Here is a 20390-nt window from a genome sequence, read left to right on the forward strand (position 1 = left end):
TTGTCTTTGTGGGAAATCCAGTACTGAGAGGTATGGGCAATGTACAAGTTTAAAAGCCCTTGTTTGTTATAGACTGTCCTTAGTGAATGATGCATGTTTCAAAGACATACTCTCCCTCTCCCTAATGCAGCCATCCACAACCTGTTTAGGACAACCTCCTCCCCATTTCTCTCCCTCCCCGGCTGGCCTCTCTGATAGGTATGTGCCATGCACAAACAGTGCTGATCAAAGGCAGCGTTTTCCAGGCTTTGTCAGAGTGTTTGTCTATTCCATGTGCCACACTGAGAGATGGTGAGGACTGGAAACAGAAAATGAGGAATGGGAAGAGGCTGGATTTCCTAGGGAATGCTGGAAAAAATTGAAGATGTCAGCAGAGAGGGAGGGCTTTCCTCAGGATGGACTGGTGTCAAGAGTCACAGGAAGTTTCCTAAAGCTTCCACAAAAGAAGCCTTTGCAAGTGGGCCTGGTGCTCTGGGGACTGACTCATTCATTTTGTTGTCCTGATTTTGTTTTTGTAATTAGAAAGAGCCTGACAGCCTAGGCCTGGAAAGCGATGAGTACCAAGTGAAAATTGGCCTCATTTCCTGTGAGATACAGATTGTTTCAGACAAAGTCATTCACTGTTCAGTCAACGAGTCACTGAGCACATCAGAAAGACAGCTTCCTGTGACGGTGAGTGCCACAAACCGGGATGCTCTGGCTTTGCAGAGCAGGTGCACTCAGAGTATTGAATTTACTATACCAGGGAACCCTCATGTTAGTGTCAGGATTCCCTCAGCACTTGCCTGCACAAAGCACTAAGTGAACATGCCATTGCGAACAATTCTGCAATGTCTGGGGGGAGGGATTGGACTAGATGAATGGAGAGGCCTTTTCCATCATCCACTCTGTGTGTGAAATACTGACCAGAGCTGAGCTCCAGCACCTCTCAGAGGAGTTATTGGGGCTGAGCACATCTCAGGATGTGGCCTACTGATTCTGTGACATTGAAAGCATGGAGAAGGCAACCATTTCCCTGCAGGTTCTGGGTGCCGACAGCCAAATGATGGCTTATGGTCCTGGTGAGTTCATTTGAGAACTGGCTGGCTGCACGATGAGCTGTAGAGGGAAATCGCACAGTTCCAGCGATGCAATATAAACGCCCACTGTCACCGGATTCTTCTCCACTAAAAGGTTTTTCTTTAAATGGCTCATGCGAAATGAGTTTAGTGTTTCCCAGCCCTGTTACTAATCATCAGGCCCCCTTGTGATCAGTGTCATTAGCAGCGCGAAGGATTAAATGGGAATGCAGACTTGAATGTCCCTCTCAGGACATATCTTCACTACAGGCTGGATTGATGAGCTGCAATCAATCCAGCGGGGAGTCAGTTTATCGCATCTGATAGATGCAATAAATTGACTGCCTAGTGTTCTCCTGTCGACTCCAGTGCTCCACCAGAATGAGAAGAGTAAGCAGAGTTGACGGGAGAGCGGCAGCTGTTGACTTATTGTGGTGAAGACACCATGGTAAGCAGACCTAAGTACGCTGAGCTTAGCTAAATTATTTCACATAGCTGAAGTTGCGTAACTTAGGTCAGTGTTCCGCGGTAGTGCAGACAAGACCTCAGTCATGTAGTGGCAGAAAGGAGATGCAGTGGAAGGGACGGGGCAGCACTGGGAAGCTCACTTCGTCATTGCCCATCTGTAGCTGCTTTGCAGATTCAAAGAGGAATTCAGTTGTCCCCAAGGCCATTGGTCTGGCATCGTTCCCCAATATTAGATCATTTCACTGGCCCTTTGCAGTGTGCTAGAACTCCAGGGACAGGATCCAAGGCTGTTTTGATGTCAAAGCAGCTCTCAACTGTTCTTTGGAGGGTTTGTGTTGTGGCTTTACTATTGACCCTTACCCCGTTTTTCAAGAGGGCATCCCTAATTGTATGCCTTTGCCTTCAGCTTTCACTTCATTTATTGCCCTTGGCTTCTCAGGGGTGATATTAAAGCTATTCACAGTTGAAGAGAATGTCTCCACCTGTCTCAGCTGCCTGAGAACCTGTAACCTCCATCCCTGCTGACTCTTCTTCCAGTAAATGTGTTAGTAATAAATTGCAGCTTAGGGAGGTAGGAAGAATACAGAGGGATTTGAAGAATGTGTGGCCTGATGTTCCCCAGAAACAGAGTACTTCAGAAGAAACCCCCCTGCTTCTGTCGGGGGAGGCTCCTTATGCATTGCTTATGGCCTTTTGACTTGACATTCTATGCAAAATCAAAAGAAACAAATGCAGAAGTAGCAGAACCTAGGAGTTCCTAAGCCGCTGATAATGAAACAGGGAAATTCTTTTATTTTCTTTTTACCGGGAACTGAAAAACTGGGGAAATTCTTATTTAAAAAAATACTAGCTTTGTGATTCACATCTTGCTAGCTTTGGTTTCAACAGCAAGCTTTCTGGTTAATGCCAGGGTCAGCAAGTTTTGGCACATGTTAATCTCTGGAGGATCGTGAGACTTTTTGTTTGTTAGCTGTCCACAGGCATGGCTCTCCACAGCTCCCAGTGGTCACAGTTTGCTGTTCCCAGCCAATGGGAGCCAGAGGAAGTGGCATGGGACACAGGGACATGCTTGTCTCTGCTTCCTGCAGCTTCTATTGACCAGTAATGGCCAACCATTGCCACTGGAAGCTGAAGGGAACCATGTCTGCAGATGGTCAACGTAAACAAAATGTCTCATGGTTTGTCAGAGGTTACCCTGATGGGCCGGAAGCCAAAGGTTGCTGAACCCTGGGTTAATACCTTGCAGGTGCCTAGAATGTAGATAAACAAGGGGATGATACATGTTACTAAAGCCACAGCTGGTTTTTAGCAGTGTACCTACCTTCAGTAGAGGTGCAAGTAAATAATGTGGCAAATCCTTCCATTTGGATGGCAAAATATGAGTTTCACACAGCTGTCTAAATGGTAGGACTTGCACCCACAATTAGTAGTGAGTGCAGCTGTTTCTGCACATAGGAAGCTTTCCCTTTAAAATTGTCATCCAGGATGGGGGAATTTCTTCTGATCCTGATGATGACCCTTGACCAAGCTAGTTAGCAAATCTCCCATAAAGTCAATGGAAATTGTGCCCATGTAGGGAGAGCAGCATGCCAGAGAATTGTAAAAGCAGAATTGTACTGTACCCCGCCACTCGGTGGTAGAGTGAGGAAACTTCATAATTTAGCTCTGAACCAAATTCACACTAGCCAACAGGGTGTACCTATAAAAAGGATTTTTAATAGATCCATGCAAAAAGATCAACAGACCTTAAGGGACATTCAAACCCATTTTAGTACACTGCAGAATCATTTAAACGCTGAAACTGGGATTTCTTTTCCTGGCAATAATGCAAGTTTGGGGCATGTTGGCTAGAATACAAAAATAGAATGTAAAATACAGATTTATCTTTCCTTGTTAGAATTTTTTCAGACAAAAGGCATGGAAACCTCACCACAATATGTATTTCCACAGTGGCTGTCTGATTAACGCCTTCAGTATATTCATAAAGCCTGTAAAGAGATGGATGTGTGCATGCGCATGTTCACACTCATTCAAGGAATTCCCGCCTTCTGTATACATTTTTTCTAATATAAGGAATAAAGCCAGCTGAAGAGTCCCTTCTTTGCTAGTTACAACAGGGCTATCCTGTTACTCAAGAACATTTTTACAGCACCGAGGTTCTAGTAAAATTCCTGCCATCGAAAACAACTTATTTTTGTCATCATTTGTAACTGAAATAAATCTCATTTGAAAAACTACCTGATGGCACATTGGATTCAATAGGTGTATAGAAAACAGGATTAAATGCACTTAAGACAGGACTAAATCATAACTTTACCATCCCTGACAGATGTTTGTCTAACCTTTTTTTTAAAACTTCCAGTGGTGGAGATTCCACAACTTCTCTAGGGGTACGTCTACACTTGCAGCCTATTTTGGAACAGAGCTGCAAATGTAGGCATTCAGAATTGCAAATCAAGCCCGGGATTTAAATATCCCACGCTTGATTTGCATCTTCCCAGCCGGGCGCCTTTTTTTTTTTTTTTTTTTTTTGAAATTTACAAGCCCAGAATAACTGCCCGCGTCTACACGCAGCAGTGAAACGGGCGTTTGAAATAAAGCTCTATTTCTAACTACCTGTTGTTCCTTCTGAAATGAGGCTTAACAGGTAGTTCGAATTAGGGCTTTATTTCGAACGCCCGTTTCACTGCTGTGTGTAGACACGGGCAGTTATTCCGGGCTTGTAAATTAAAAAAAAATGGTGTCTGGCCGGGAAGATGCAAATCAAGTGCGGTATATTTAAATCCCAGGCTTGATTTACAATTCCGAATGCCTACATTTGCAGCCCTATTCCAAAATAGGTTGCAAGTGTAGACATACCCTAGGTTAGTAAGTTTTTTGTAATATCCAACCTAAACCTCCCTTGTTGCAATTTAATCCCGTTGCTTTTTGTCCTAGCCTCAGAGATTAATGAGAATAATAGTTCACCCTCCTTCTTTGTAACAATCTTTTATGTACTTGAAACCCATTATCATGTCCATCCTCAGTCTTCTCTTCACCAGACTAAACAAACCCAATTTTTTCAGTTTTTCCTCAGAGGTCATGTTTTCTAGATTTTTAATCATTTTTGTTCCCCTCCACTCAATTTTCTCAAGGTTTGTCCACACCTTTCAGGAAGTGTGGCACCCAGAACTGGACACAATATTCCATTTGAGACCTTATCAGTTTGAGTAGAGGGGAAGAATTACGTCTTATGTCTTTAAAAACAACAAGGAGTCCTGTAGCACCTTAAAGACTAACAAATTTATATAGGCATAATCTTTTGTGGGCAAAATCCCACTTTGTCAGATGCTACCCCTCTGATTCTTATGTCTTTATAATACTCCAGCAATAGATCCCAGAATTATGCTTGGGGGTGTATGTTTTGCAACAGTGTTATGCTGTTCACTCATATTTAGTTTGTGATCTACTGTGATCGCTCAATTCATTTCTGCAGCATGCCTTCATAAGCAGTAATTTCCCATTTTGTATGTGTGCAATTGATTATTTCTTCCAAAGTGGAGTACTTTGTATTTGTCCTTATTGAATTTCTTCATTTATTTCAGACCATTTCTCCATAGGAGTTTGCTCAGTGCATCTTCTTAAGATCATTGCACCCAGCTCTCCTCAAGCTTACTCTGGTTTTTGCTCAAGTTTCTTTTCACTCTTTTGGAGAAGCGAAACTTAATTTCCAGAAGTGAAACCATGGTGTTATCCCGAATTTCCTTCCTTGTGTAGATGCTGGTTTGCCCTTTTATCTCATAAACATTAATGAATCAAACCCCATGATCCCACTGTGAGGTCAAAATGTTTGGCCTCCCAATTATACAAGTGGGGAAACTGAGGCACGGAGGTTAAGTATCTTGTCCATGGTGTCATGGGAATTGTGACAAATGAGTCAGCAGTAGAGCCGATGTCTCCTGACTTCTTGTCTTGTTCCTCTGCCACAAGACAGTCAGCCCCCTGTTAGTACTATGATTAGTTATTTTCGTTTCTGATTTTATTTTTGACTCAGTGTCTTTCAATTCTCCTTACCCTTCTCTTGCTAATGGGCAGCAGTTCTGTATTTACAGCAGGTCTGGGTGGAACATACTGTGGAACTGTGTTAACAATTGTACTCCATTTGATTGGAAGTTCTTCAGGGCAGAAGGACTAACTTTTATTCTACACTTAGCACAATGCAGCATGGACCCTCATTTGGGCCAGTGGGCACTGCCACAATATAAACATTAACTAATGCAGATGAGGATGTTGGGCACTAGCCTGATGAGCAGAAGTCTTTCTGAAAAGGCTGGTCTCTTGGGTAGATATCACTAAAAAAAGTGAACTGGTTTGTGTGGCTTATCCCCATGGAATCCTGCTGGATAGACCCTATCAAATTTGTATAAAACCTAATGGAGCTTCTCCCTGACTACACTGGATTATGGCTGCCATGTCTGGAATCCACATGACCTTTACGCCTGATATTGCCCGGTAACCAACAGAGTAACTTTTGTGTGTCATTGCGAGCGACCAAACAAAGGCAGGGGACCTGAGTACATCATGCCTGTTTACATGAGTGTAACTCCAGCAACATCTCTGGAGTTACTCCTGTGCTACATTGATATACGTGGGGGAGCATCAGGTCAGGCCCTTTCCACACAGAGATCATCTGCAGGCCCAGCCGTGTACAGCATTGATTGGCCGTCACGTTGGAATGGCACGTGAAGATTAAAGATGGCTGAGGCAGCAAATTGCCAGTTCCGTTCTTATGATATTTTTCCCTTGCAAAGCATTTCCCCAGTTGCAAGTTCCTGCTGATCTCCTAGTTGCTTGTTAACTTACTGGGTGACTTTTTTTCTTCCCTACTCTTCTCTAGATTCAGGTTGGAAAATTCAACCAGACGATTGCTATGCTGCACCTCGGGGGTGGTGAGACAGCGATTATAGTCTCTATAGTCATCTGCAGTATCCTGCTGCTGCTGTCTGTCGTAGGTAAGGGAATGGAAGATCCCTGGGCTGCATTGGTCCCTTCAGCTCTGTGGCACTGCCTCCGTACACGGAACTTTGGATGATTTATATGCCCAACTTTATTTCTTATGGAGATGGGTCTGACTCAAAGATCCACATCCAAAAACCTGTGAGCTTTGGGTCTGAACCAAGATCCACATTCAGGAAATAGCCCTTCTTTTTATAATGGGTCAGGAGTGAGCCTACTCAATTTTGAAGTGTGAGCCATTCTCTAGTTTTAGAGCTCCTTTCCCTGTCACCCAAAAGCTTCACAGAGTTAAATAAAATATAATAAAGGGAAGCACAAATGAATATAGGTAGAACTGGCAACCCTGCTCACCTTAATAAAGGATGTAGTATTGGGCTCATTGCCACATATGTAGAGCTGACAACTGTCTGCTAGCCTAGACATCATTCTTGTTGGGAGTTGTTTAAAACAGATCTGGCTAGTTCATCTTTATCTCACATGCCCTGAATGACTGTACAGAAAAAAATGTCACTGAAAATGAAGAGTTTCCAATAAGAATTTCATATATTTTCAATATAAGCGATTATATGCTTTATTTATTAAATAATCCACTGGTCATTAGAAACAAATTTCTGGAGGCATAGGAGCCCTGATGGATACACACATTACAAAACCAGTGGTAAATCTCTTCACACATATTTTCATTAACCAGGTGGAATTTATTAACATATAGTAAGTCTGGTAATGTATATAATGCAGGCCTAAATTTAATATGATAGTTGTTGAGTGATCATTTCATTCCAGCAGGTTTAATTTATTTATAGAATCAGCAGCTGTGTGATCAGATGTGTATCTGTTTCATTGTTGATAAACCAAAAATGAATATTGTTTTTTCTCTGTGTAGATTATTTTCACAGTGTGTGTTCTGCTGACCTAAACTCCTCTCTACTCCCAGTTTCCATTCCTACAATATGCTTCTTCCCTTATGGGCCTAACCTTCTAAGCTTCTTTTTCCCTTTTTCTTCCCCAGCCCTGTTTGTGTTCTGCACTAAGAGCCGCAGGGCAGAGCGCTACTGGCAGAAAACCTTGCTCCAAATGGAAGAGATGGAATCCCAGATCCGAGAGGAAATCCGCAAAGGTCTGTAGCAGCCACTAACGAGGGACGTTATGGGGGAAGGGAGTATGAGGAAGCAAAGGAGCTCCATTCCTGGCATTTGCAAATTTATTCCTTTTTTGACACACAACTGAAATCAGGCTTGCAAGAACCTAGCAAGGAGAGTGCAAGGAAAGGAGCTCCCCATACCTTATACTCACATGCACAAAGGTAGGGATGCCCCCAGCCCACGGAGTGATCTGACGGAAACAGCCTCCCTTAGTGCTTTAGAATAGCCTTAAAAGCATAAGAAATGCAACCTGAATTTCTGTAGCTTTCTTTCAGTCCTCCAAGCTGTGTTGGACTTGTGGGCAAGGTGTACATCTCAGTGGGAGGAGCATAGCTTAGTAGTTGAAGTACAGACCTTTGAGTCAGAAGATCTAGATAGAGTTCTTGGCTCTGCCACTGTGTTCCTGTGTGGCCTTGGGCAAATCACATATTCTCAGCACCATCTGTTTCTCCAACTATAAAATTGGGATGATGGTACTTATGAGATCACATTAATGTTTATAAAATGCTTTCTGAGCCTTCAGTGCAGCGAGTTACAGAAATGCCACATAGTACTGCTTAGAAAAGCTGTGGACAAGAGCTTCAGGTGCCTGCATTTATTCTCTTTTCAGTCTGTGGCTCTCCATAGAATCCATTGGGACACTTGTGCCATAGACTAAGCCCTGCAGGGCCTACGTCTTGGAGGCAGTGGGAGTCTCGCCTGAGTAAAAACTGCAAGGTTTGGTGCATAATGCTGACAGTTAAGCCCCGTATACAATCCATTGCCTCCCAGGGAAAAGGGTATGAGGAAGCAGAGATGATGAGAAAATTGTATGCAAATACCAGGCTTGTCACTCAGCTGCATTGGCTGTTAGATTATTTCATTCCTTTCAGTGTGTGGGTCTCTTTGGATCAGGTTTTGCTGAGCTTCAGACTGACATGACAGACCTGACCAAGGAGTTAAACCGCAGCCAGGGGATCCCGTTCCTGGAGTACAAGCACTTTGTGACACGGACATTCTTCCCCAAAGTAAGACAATCCTACATTTCATACACACCTGATCACTCAAATTCCTTCTCAACTAAATCATGGCTCTGTAATCCCAGTGATTCAGCTGCTATCATTTATTTCAGCCTTAATTATCATCAAACCCATGGCCATGACACCTCTGGCCATGAAACCAGTTTAGCTCTTGTCCGTCCTTGCACGGCAGCTTAGCTCTGATGAGACCCTCCCCTCTGAGTCAGTTCTGAACCAGTGTCCCAGCATGGCACAACTGGGTGCTGCCATGCTGCTGCAGATGCCATCTCTCAGTGAAAAAGCAAAAATCCAAGTCCCCCTTAGTTGTGCAGCTTGAAACACCTCTCTACTGGTTCCAATTTCACTCCACTGTGCTGGGTGGGACTAACAGGGCCCTGGTGTGGTTTCCCTCCCAGGGGAAGAGAAGTGCTGTTCCACTATAATTCCACTGGGGAACGTCCTCCAGAGGATGTGAACATCTTGTTTCATTGGGATGCCCCTCTGACCACAAGCAAATAGTGCTCACTGAACTTAAAATTCCTTTGACACTTTTTCACAGGTGCAGAAACAATATCCCCAGAGTCTTGGCCTAAATCCAGTCTGCCTATCTAAATCCCGCTGTCCAGTTTCACACCAAACATGATGCAATCCTGACACTATTAAGTAGCTGTCATATTTCACTTTGGAGGCAATTACATTTCAATGGCAGAGAGTGAAATGGTGATTTTAGTTTGCAAAGGGTTTTGTAGCCAGTTACTATTCATGTTTCTAAGATGTCCAACCCTTTGCGCATCTGGACACTACTCTGTAGGATATAGGCTACTGTATGACTGTAAGCTATTTCAGTATACTTCCATTTTGCTTCAAGAGTTATATATGTTAAAAGGGAAACAAGAAGACATTCTATGCATATATTAGAAGCAAGAGGAAAACCAAGGACAGGGTAGGCCCATTGCTCAGTGAGGAGGGAGAAACAGTAACAGGAAACTTGGAAATGGCAGAGATACTGAATGACTTCTTTGTTTCAATCTTCACTGAGAAGTCTGATGAAGGAATGCCTGACATAGTGAATGCTAGTGGGAAGGGGATAGGTTTAGAAGATAAAATAAAAAAAGAACAAGTTAAAAATCACTTAGAAAACTTAGATGTCTGCAAGTCACCATCCATCCTAGAATACTCAAGGAGCTGATAGAGGAGGTATCTGTGCCTTTAGCTATCATCTTTGGAAAATGATAGAAGACAGGAGAGATTCCAGAAGACCGGAAAAGGGCAAATATAGTGCACATCTATAAAAAGGGAAATAGAACAACCCAAGAAACTACAGACAAGTCAGTTTAACTTCTGTGCCAGGAAAGATAATGGAACAAGTAATTAAGGAAAACATCTGCAAACACTTGGAAGATAATAAGGTGATAGGTAACAGCCAGCATGGATTTGTAAAGAACAAATCATGTCAAACCAATCTGATAGCTTTCTTTGATAGGATAACGAGTCTTGTGGATAAGGGAGAAGCGCTGGATGTGGTATACCTAGACTTTAGTAAGGCAGTTGATACGGTCTCACATGATATTCTTATCAATAAACCAGGCAAAAACAACTTAAATGGGGCTACTATAAGGTGGGTACATAACTGGCTGGATAACCGTCCCCAGAGAGTAAGTTATTAACAGTTCACAATCCTGCTGGAAAGGTTTAACAAGTGGAGTTCTGCAGGGGTCTATTTTGGGACTGGTTCTGTTCAATATCTTCAATTATTTAAATATCGGCATAGGGAGTGTGCTTATTAAGTTTGCAGAAGATACCAAGCTGGGAGGGGTTGCGACTGCTCTGGAGGATAGGGTCATCATTCAAAATGATCTGAACAAATTGGAGAAATGGTCTGAGGTAAACAGGATGAAGTTTAATAAGGACAAATGCAAAGTGCTCCACTTAGGAAGGAACAATCAGTTTCACACATACAAAATAGGAAGTGACTGTCTAGGAAGGAGTACGGCAGAAAGGGATCTAGGGGTTATAGTGGACCACAAGCTAAATATGAGTCAACAGTGTGATGCTGTTACAAAAAAAGCAAACAGGATTTTAGGATGCATTGACAGGTGTGTTGTGAGCAAGACACGAGAAGTCATTCTTCCGCTCTACTCTGTGCTGGTTAGGCCTCAGTTGGAGTATTGTGTCCAGTTCTGGGCACCACATTTCAAGAAGGATGTGGAGAAAGTGGAGAAGGTTCAGAGAAAAGCAACAAGAATGATGAAAGGTCTAGAGAACATGACCTATGAAGGAAGACTGAAAGAATTGGGCTTGTTTAGTTTGGAAAAGAGAAGATTGAAAGGGAACATGATAGCAGTTTTCAGGTATCTAAAAAGATGTCACAAGGAGGAGGGAGAAAAATTGTTCTTCCTGACCTCTTAGGATAGAACAAGAAGCAGTGGGCTCAAACTGCAGCAAAGGAGGTTTAGGTTGAACATTAGGAAAAAGTTCCTAACTGTCAGGGTGGTTAAACACTGGAATAAATTGCCTAGGGAGGTTCTGGAATCTCCATCTCTGGAGATATTTAAGAGTAGGTTAGATAAATGTCTATCAGGGATGTCCTAGACAGTACTGGGTCCTGCCATGAGGGCAGGGGACTGGACTCGATGACCTCTCAAGGTCCCTTCCAATCCTAGTATTCTATGATAAAACACCCCATCATCCTTTAACATGACGTATTCCCCTGTAATTCTTTATCTTCAAAGATTCTTTAGATATGATATTAGTCTGTTCATAATCTCCCTATTGTAACAAACTTGTTCTGCTAAGACATCTGCCTACCCCTGACTTTTGTGGTGTCTGTTCATTCACAAAGCTCCTGCCAAGTGTTTAAAGGCTTTAATAAAACATACTAAGTGTTCCTTCCTGATGGATGGTCCCACATCCTGTTGCCATTATTGTTCAAACAATGTTGCCCTCTCGGAGGGTATGTCTACACTAGCTCGTTAGTTCGAGCTATGTAGGGTAATTAGGGCAACTGGAGTTGCAAATGAAGCCCGGGATTTAAATATCCCTAATTCGATCCTAATTCGAACTACCTACTCCATGCCGCATGTAGCCGCGGGCACGGAGTTCAGACTAAGGGGGATTTAAAAATGGCGGTGCCCGGGAACATGCAAATGAAGCCCGGGATATTTAAATCCCGGGCTTCATTTGCAACTCCGGTTTCCCTAATTATCATACCTAGCTCGAACTAACGAGCTAATGTAGACATACCCGGAGTGTGGTGAAGAATCTGATCTTGCTTACCCCTTTCTCTGTTTTACAGTGTTCCTCGCTGTATGAGGAGCGTTATGTTCTGCCATCCCAGCAGCTCAACACTCCAGTAGGGTGTCAGGTCCAAGAAACTCATCCCTTACTGTCAGGAGAATGGAAAGTGAGTAGCCCAGCAATAAACAAATGCTGTTAAATTATCACTAACAATAATCTTAGTGAGTGAAGGCACTAGCGATTCCAAAAAAAAGTGTGTGTTTTGGGGGGGTGCAGAGTTTCAGGTCAAACTGAAGACAATTTTTTTTGAAATTTTCAGCTAATAGAAAAGTCAAGAAACAAATTCTTCTTGGATCAAACAAAAAGTTAGGCTCAATTCAAAATAAAACATTTTGTTTCAATTTTGAGCTAATTTTTACTTTTGATATTTTTTAAAACATAAAGTTAAAGCAAATATTTAAACAGTCATTTTGAATAAAAATTCAAAATGTTTTATTTTGAAAATGTGAAACCAAAATATTTCAAATTTTTCAGAATTTTCTTTTCTTTTTTTATATGACCTTTTTTGTGATGCTGACAAAGATGTTTGCATACACCAGACAGCCAGAAAAACAAGATGTGTGTCAGCTGATCAGCCTTTGCTGATGATAGGAAACAAGAGCTGCTGAACTTGTGCTCCATGGCTAAAGAATCACAGCTAACAAGATCATCCATAGGCTTTCCTAGCTGAAGGTTTGCCACATTTTCCCCATTTCAATCCACAATCTCTTTGTAAATGGGTTTGAGAGCAATTCCCACAGTCCCAGATAGAAGAGTAGTCGTTGCACATTCTTCCATAATCAGTCCTTATCTGTATAAAGTTACGTCTACACTAGGAAGTTATTTCAAAACAACGACATTTGAAAAAATAACTCCTGAAATAACAAAATCGAAACAGCATGTCCCCACTGCAGGGGAGCCTCAAAATTAATCCGAGGAAGGCTCTGTTATTGTGGACGCGCTACCTCTACTTAGTGCCCTGGGAAGCACTGGAGAGTAATTACTTCAAATTACTCTGGGGCACAGTTAATTCATAATAGCAGCAGTGGAGCATCCACACTAAAGCTATTTAGAAATAACTATTTAGAAATCAGCATTATTCCCCAAGGAAAGCAGGAGTGCAGATTTCAAAATAACCAGCCTTTTGTTTCAAAATAACAGGCGTGGTAGTGTGGACGCTCTGCTTATTATTTCAAAATAAGGGGGGTTATTTTGAAATAACTCCCTAGTGTAGACCAGGGCTAAGAAACATACATCAGATGAGGCCCAAGGAGAGGGAAACGCAGCCCAGAGATTTTACAATTGGTAGGCACATCAGAGTGTGTCAGATAAGAATAAGGTTGGTAAAGCAATGGACTGTGGTTTTCTGATCCAAGTCCCCACTTTTTGTTTAGATTCCTGAAAATTGCAGGCCCAACATGGAAGAAGGAATTGCTTTATTCTCCACCCTTCTCAACAACAAACACTTCCTTGTCGTATTTGTCCATGCTCTTGAGCAGCAGAAGGACTTTGCTGTTAGAGACAGGTAAGAACCTGCTGGGGCAAGGTTGCATTTAAGTCCTGGAGATTGAAGTCCTCTCTGTACCCCCAGAGTTGGAGTGCTACAGCAGCACTTGCTTAACCCTAACCCAGAAGGACCACTTCCAGGCTCAGAGGGAAGGTCAGGCTCCTGAGTGTCGCTGGCTTATCTTCTGCAACTATCAGAAAGGGTGCCAGTTAGTGTCAGTTTTGTGATATGGACATCTTGTCCTACCGGTAACTTAACAGTGATCTACAAACACCTTTCACATAGACCACTGTGCACAGATTTTTCCTGCTACTGACTTAGGCTTGATGACCTGAGAGATTAAAGGTTCTATAGCATGTTGTCAAACTCCAAACCATCTGGTCTCTGGAGAGTTCCTTTGGTTTATTTGAAGGCTGAGCCACATGGGCTTATCAGCTGAACGTCAGAGTCTGAAGAATGTGCAGTAGAATCTCAGAGCAGTGAACACCAGAATTACAAACTGACCGGTCAATCACACACCTCATTTGGAACCAGAAGTACACAATCAGGAAATGGCAGAGATTCCTCCTCTCCCTTCCGCCCCTTCCCAAAAAAAGCAAATACACTACAGTACAGTGTAGAACGTAAACTACTAAAAAAAAAGGAAAAATGGCATTTTTCTTCTACATAGTACAATTTCAGAGCTGTATTAAATCAGTATTCAGTTGTAAACTTTGAAAGAACAACCATTACATTTCGTGCAGCGTTACTAACCTTTCAGAGTTACAAACAACCTCCATTCCTGAGGTGTTTGTAACTCTAAGGTTCTACTGTGAAAGAGTGGCATGATCCAACATGAGAACCAATAGCATTGAAAGAGTTTGAAACTTCAAAGTAACTTGAGAGACGTCATGAAAAATATCTGATATATTGCCTTGGATTCTTTTGGTGCCTGTTGACTACTGTCTTGTATAATAAACCCTAAGATCATTCATAACTCTTCTTTCAGGTGTAACTTGGCCTCATTGCTCACTATTGCATTACATGGAAAACTGGAGTACTATACCAGTATCATGAAGGATCTATTGGTGGACCTCATAGATGCTTCGGCTTCCAAAAACCCTAAGCTTATGCTGAGGAGAACTGAGTCTGTGGTGGAAAAGATGCTCACCAACTGGATGTCCATCTGCATGTACAGCTTTCTCAGAGTAAGAGAAATAACTATGGAGTCTTTTCTAACTATGAATAGCCCACCTGAGTGTAATATGGGAGATGTTGTCAGGATAGTGATCAAAGTGTCTACGAGTTCGTTAAACCAAGTCATTGAGAGAACTTCCTATGACTCAGTCACAAGCAATGAGTGAATCTCAGTAGACCGCAAGGTTCATTGTGCCAAAAGTTCCTCGGTTTCTCCACTTTTATCTCTGTCTCTGGAAATATGAGATTAAATTTCACCTTGAGTTTCCACCTTTTGTCCTATTAAAACTCATGCTTAGTTTTTCAGGACCAGAAACACCAGTGAAACAGGTTTTTCACCATATATTGGGAAGGTATGGAGCAGTCTCATGAGGGAATAATTAAAAAATAAAGCTAGATTGCCAAAATGGCATGAGTTTTTTTTATAGAATTTCCAGTCACTTCTTATTTTCTTTAAGCCAGTTTGCACAGCCCTGGCAATCACCCTTTGATGGTTCAGTGCCCCTCTGTTTTGAATGCAATAACATAGATTACTGAGAAGTCTGTGACACATGAGAAGGAATATTGTTAAGTTGCTTGTTGATATTCGTAAACCCAAAGTATATTTACCATTCTGAATCTGTCAATGGAGGCTGGCAAGAGAGGCTGCAGACTTGGATTTCCATCCCTAACAGCTTTCCTCTCTTCCTGTTGTTAAAGATCTACCCATTGTACTCTAAAAAGAACATAATTTCAGTATCAGAACATACTAATGGTCCCTGTTCTGTCTTCAACACTTACCAATTCCTGATGCTTCAGTGGTGGAATTTTCAGAAGAACTAAGCAATTACCTAACTCTGATCACATGGAAGTAAATGGGAAAATGCCCATTGACTTCAGTGGGAGTGGTGTTAGGACAGTAAATAAGCGTTTTTTATAATGACCCCAGAATTGCTCCAGTTGTATAGTAAGTACAATTACTGTATTCACCATGGCATCAGTACTACAGGTTGGACCTCTATAGTCTGGACTTTCGTTGTCCAGAAATATATGTGGTCTGGCATCCCCACGTGTGCTCCCAGGAAGCAGCATTCATGGGGAAAAGCTGGGCCCAGCACTCAGCAACTCCTCCCTCCCCCTCTCAGAACTTCAGGAGCTCATTAGCAGTGCTCAGGCTCGGAGGGAGGGGCAGGAGCCAGGATGGGGGACACTTGGGTGGAAGAGTCAGGGTGGCTGAGGATCCCCACATCTGGGGGCCAGAAGTGCAGACCCACAATGGGGTCCAGGAGCATAGCCTGGCAGTCATGGGACTTGGTGCATTTCTGCAGGGCTGCACTCCTGGTCCCTGGCTACAGTAGGGATGTAAGCGACTAATCGACTAGTCAGCTAGTCACTTCGCCGCCGCCCCTTGCTGCCTCTATCAGAGAGAGGCAGCAAGGGGGGAAGCAGGAGCCAGTGTTGGGGGAGCTGGCTTGACTATGGGAACATTAGTAACTCCCAACTAGAGAGGCACCAAAGCCGAACAGATTAGCTCCAGCTCCAGAGATGAACTTCACCAAAATTCCAGGGTGTTTGGTTCGTAGATTTCAGTTCAAAGTTATTCAGATTTCATAATATTGATAATTGAGCCCATTGTCATTCCTTGTTCATTTCCAGGGGGCTTCAACCCAAACTACTAAATTGATAAGCTAATTTTTCAACAGTCCAATTTTTGCAGCTACAGAAGAAACAGCCTTTTGCATACATAATGCATATGTCCATGCAAATTGAGTCAATAATTAAGCACTGGATTTACATGTTCAAATGCTACCTGCATGGACAAGTCAGGGATTTTGAACATGCAAACTTTAGCCATGAAAAAATGTACCTTCAATGTCATAGTTTGCTTTTGAAAACATGTCCTGGATGGATTTCTGATATAATTGAATATATTTAAAATACATTGTTGATGATGACCTCATGTACTGAGATGTAAATCAGAAGTCATTCTACTGAAGTCAGTAGGGGTATGTCTACAGTAGCCCCCTAGTTCGAATTAGGGAGGCTAATGTAGACATTTGAAGTTGCAAATGAAGCCTGGGATTTAAATATCCCGGGCTTCATTTGCATATTCTCGGGCACCGCCATTTTTAAATCCCCTTTAGTCGGAACTCCGTGCCCGCGGCAACATGCAGCACGGAGTAGGTAGTTCGAATTAGGATCTCTAATTCAAACTTCTGGTACACCTCATTCCACGAGGAGTAACGGTAGTTCGAATTAGAGATCCTAATTCGAACTACCTACTCCGTGCCGCGTGTAGCCGCGAGCATGGAGTTCAGACTAAGGGGAATTTAAAAATGGCGGCGCCCGGGAAGATGCAAATGAAGCCCGGGATATTTAAATCCCGGGCTTCATTTGCAACTTCGAATGCCTACATTAGCCTCCCTAGTTCGAACTAACTAACTATATTTCGAGTTTTGATGCCAATTGTGTATCTGGACCAGTTTTCAGGGGTTCTTGAGATGGAGGTCCATGCTGATCTCTGTTTATCAAGCATTTAAATATATACTGTACCTACTGGCCAGTAGGAAATAATTTGCAGCAGCTTCATTTACTGAATTTTCACCACTTTTTCCATTCACAAAATACCTGAGAACACATTGTTCATTTCTCAGATTTATTCACCGTTCAATGTTATTTATTGACCCTTTTCCCATATTTCTTTTACACTATAGCTTGTTATTAATGATTCAAGCTCATGCTTAGTTACAGTTGGTCAAGTGAATCAGATGGTATTGTTTCTGAATGCTGACTGATAGGATCAATAAGCTCTGAGCCAATCCAGCAAGTTATTGATGTGTATGTCTACTGACAGACCCGCCAATGACCTGCCAGTTTAACAATGCCCAGAGTTTCTGGCCACTGACACTGCTACTGCAGCAATGGTGGAGTCTGGAGCCCCAGGCCTTTTAAATTGCTGCTGGAGCCCCACACAGTTTACTCTAGACAGCGTTGAGGGCTACCTGGGGCAGGCACTATGTGCTGCGTGCAGCGCTGAGGGCTTTCTAAGAGAGGGTAGTCTCAGCCTTCTCCTTTCAGTCAGAGGCCCTGCCCCTTCCAGGGGCATGGAGCCATACCCTTCCCCACTTTCCCACAGGCCCAGCAAATCTATTGGCCCCACTGTCTACAGGGACTAAATTAAAACTAAATGGAACGAATGTTTGCAAAAAGTGAGTGCTAAAGGAGCAGAAAAAGACCAGAATGAATTTGTTTTAAATGCCAAACGAGTTTTAAAAACGTACCCAGGAAGTGAAATATATCACAAATTTAAGGAAATTTGAATTATACCTGTGGTTGGTGATGGAAGTCCAGGAATTGTAAGGTGTAAACATTTAGGGTTTTGTTCACATAGTTAAACCATGTGCAAAAAATTACTGATCTCTCCTTTTGAATAGTGAAGACCACATGTGAGACCAAGGAAATGTGCCGGCTTCTGATACAACCCAGAACAACTGCCTAACTTCTGTTGGAAGTGGACATTGTGCAAAGACAGTTCTCTCAGGAAAAAAGCTGAGTTTTATCATATGGGACTATGATTTTCAAAGGAAATTAAAAGTGATTGCGGTTCTTAAGTGGCCTGCAAGTTCCTTTGTGTCCCTGTACAAATGGTGAGACAGCTACCAATTGACACCTGTATGAACTGAGACTACTGATTACTCCTTCTGCTCATCAGATTAGATTGGAGGCTTGTCTTGAAGATAGGGCTTGGTCCACAGATCCAGCTCTTTGTAGTAGGAGAGAGAGCCACAGATTATGATTCAGAGATGTTAATATAAAACACAAATCTGCCTTGTAAATAATTTGTTCCTTCCATCTTCACCCTGGCTTTATCCCAAGACACAGAAAGATAAAAGACAGATGTTATCAATAGCAACATATACTGAAAGAGAATTGTGATGATGCTGTAATTTTATGGCACTCTAGGGAATAGGCCAGGCCTAGTGTAGTTTTGAGAAAATCTGCAGAGATAGCAAGGAACGAGCAAAGAGTGAGCTGTTTTGCCTGAAATGGGATGGTACCACCGTGGCCATTCTTTAGCTGAAATACGGCTATTGGGCAGATGGAGAGGAAGAAAGGCTAGCAAGCCACTGATGCTGTGCAGTCTCTACATGTATTATTTAGCAGTATAAATATGAGAGATAGCTTCTATTGGCATCAGCTGAGTTTGTGGTTGCTCAGCACATCTGAAAAACAGGCCAAGGCCAACTAGCTAAGTAACTATCACAGCTGCTGTAATTTTGTTTGTCTGGTTGATTAGCATCTAAGTATGACAGCTCGTTAAAAATGTGATCCTTCAGCTGCACAGTCCCCTTGCCCCTCATTGAGGCAGCAATGCTGAAGAGCACTACCTAGTGATGCACCAGCACAACTATCTGCAACATCTAGTTGTCTCGGCCAAGTTCTGGTGTAGCTTGAACCTGTGAAATCCGACAGAGTCACTGCCTCACTAAGTTGAATGCTGCAAGCCATGTTTTAGGTTCCGAATCTAGTAGCGATTGGTCTAGTCACAGCTATAACAACAATCAATATTTTGGCAAAGTAGATTTTCAAAGTGCCCCGTGCTTTATGGGCCTCCATTTTTGAGTGCCCAACTTGCGCTCACTTGCTGAAAATCAAATCCCTTGAAGGTGTCTCAAGTCAAGTGTCCAGAAAAACTTATCACTTTTGGACAGCTTGGTTTCAAAGTACCCACAAATGCAAGAGTTACAAGAGCTGCTTAATTAATGTTTCTTTTGAAGCTTCAGAGATAACAGCTCCCTTGGCCAATGAAAAACAGGCATCTGTGCCCCAGGATATTTAGAAAAAATAGATCTGTTTTGGGTCCTTCTCTCAATCACAGGGACATTGAACATTAAGAAAGACAAGGTGGTGCTGTGCTACAGGGGTTTTTTTCGGTGTGTGCTACATGCAATTTTGAGGCTGGTTTGAGGTGTGTGTATGTTGGTGGTTCAGATGTTCTGTTCTCTAGAAGAAGCTATTGTTTGTTTAAAGCAGCAATGGGTAATCTAGGCTAGTGAATGGGTCACATGAGTGGCCCTGCTTCATCTCAGTGCAAAGATTGTCATAACCAAGATGATCTCCTGGGATAGTGTTGGTTTGCTAATTGTGCTGCATTGAATTTATGGAGTGTGCCAAGTGAACTGTAGCAGCGCTTTGCAGTGTATGGCTTGCACAGTCAATGTTGTGTGCAATCAGCATACCCCTCACTTCATGTGTCCTTGCTTTAGTAACACCGGTTGGAAAAAAAACTTTGTGGACAGAAAACAGTGGGATCTGGCAACCCTGTGCATGGGCAATGGTAAACAAAACGTTTCCTGAGCCACACGTAGAACCCTAATGGGCCAAATGCAACCCATGTGCCTCAAGTTGCCTATCACTGGTTTAAAGGGTTTTATTCCTTGGTACTAGTGAATTCAGTGCATCCATTGCCAGGTGAATGACAGATTTGCATCTGCTTGAGAGAGCTGACTTCTACCATGGAAAGCTGAAAAGTATTCACTGTGCTTTTTAACATAAAAGGCTCTGTGGTGAGAAGTAGAGATCTTAGAGATCTTAGAATCCTAGAACTTGAATGGACCTTGAGAGGTCATCAAGTCCAGTCCCCTGCACTCACAACAGGAGTGAGCACCTGACCCTTTTGGTTTTCACTTCTTCAGGACAGGCTAAGATAAGGCACTTGTGGCTTTGTTCTGTGGCTTGATCTATATGGTGTGCCCAAAGCTATGGAAAATAAAAGCTATTGTTCTATTTT

The 20390-nt window shown here is 42.6% G+C and overlaps 1 protein-coding gene across 1 annotated transcript in view; it reads left to right on the forward strand.

The window, feature by feature from the left end:
- Window positions 1–20390, forward strand: part of PLXND1 (plexin D1) — a 145465-nt gene that overhangs the window by 95232 nt on the left and 29843 nt on the right. Inside the window, exons 19-25 of the mRNA XM_075938737.2 lie at window positions 523–672; window positions 6403–6517; window positions 7531–7638; window positions 8558–8670; window positions 11957–12064; window positions 13332–13462; window positions 14433–14631. Coding sequence (XP_075794852.2) covers window positions 523–672; window positions 6403–6517; window positions 7531–7638; window positions 8558–8670; window positions 11957–12064; window positions 13332–13462; window positions 14433–14631 — 924 coding nt within the window. The remainder of the gene's footprint in view (window positions 1–522; window positions 673–6402; window positions 6518–7530; window positions 7639–8557; window positions 8671–11956; window positions 12065–13331; window positions 13463–14432; window positions 14632–20390) is intronic.

This window comes from Pelodiscus sinensis, chromosome 11 (genome assembly GCF_052426305.1).
Source record: "Pelodiscus sinensis isolate ZL-2025 chromosome 11, ASM5242630v1, whole genome shotgun sequence".
NCBI lineage: Eukaryota > Metazoa > Chordata > Testudines > Trionychidae > Pelodiscus > Pelodiscus sinensis.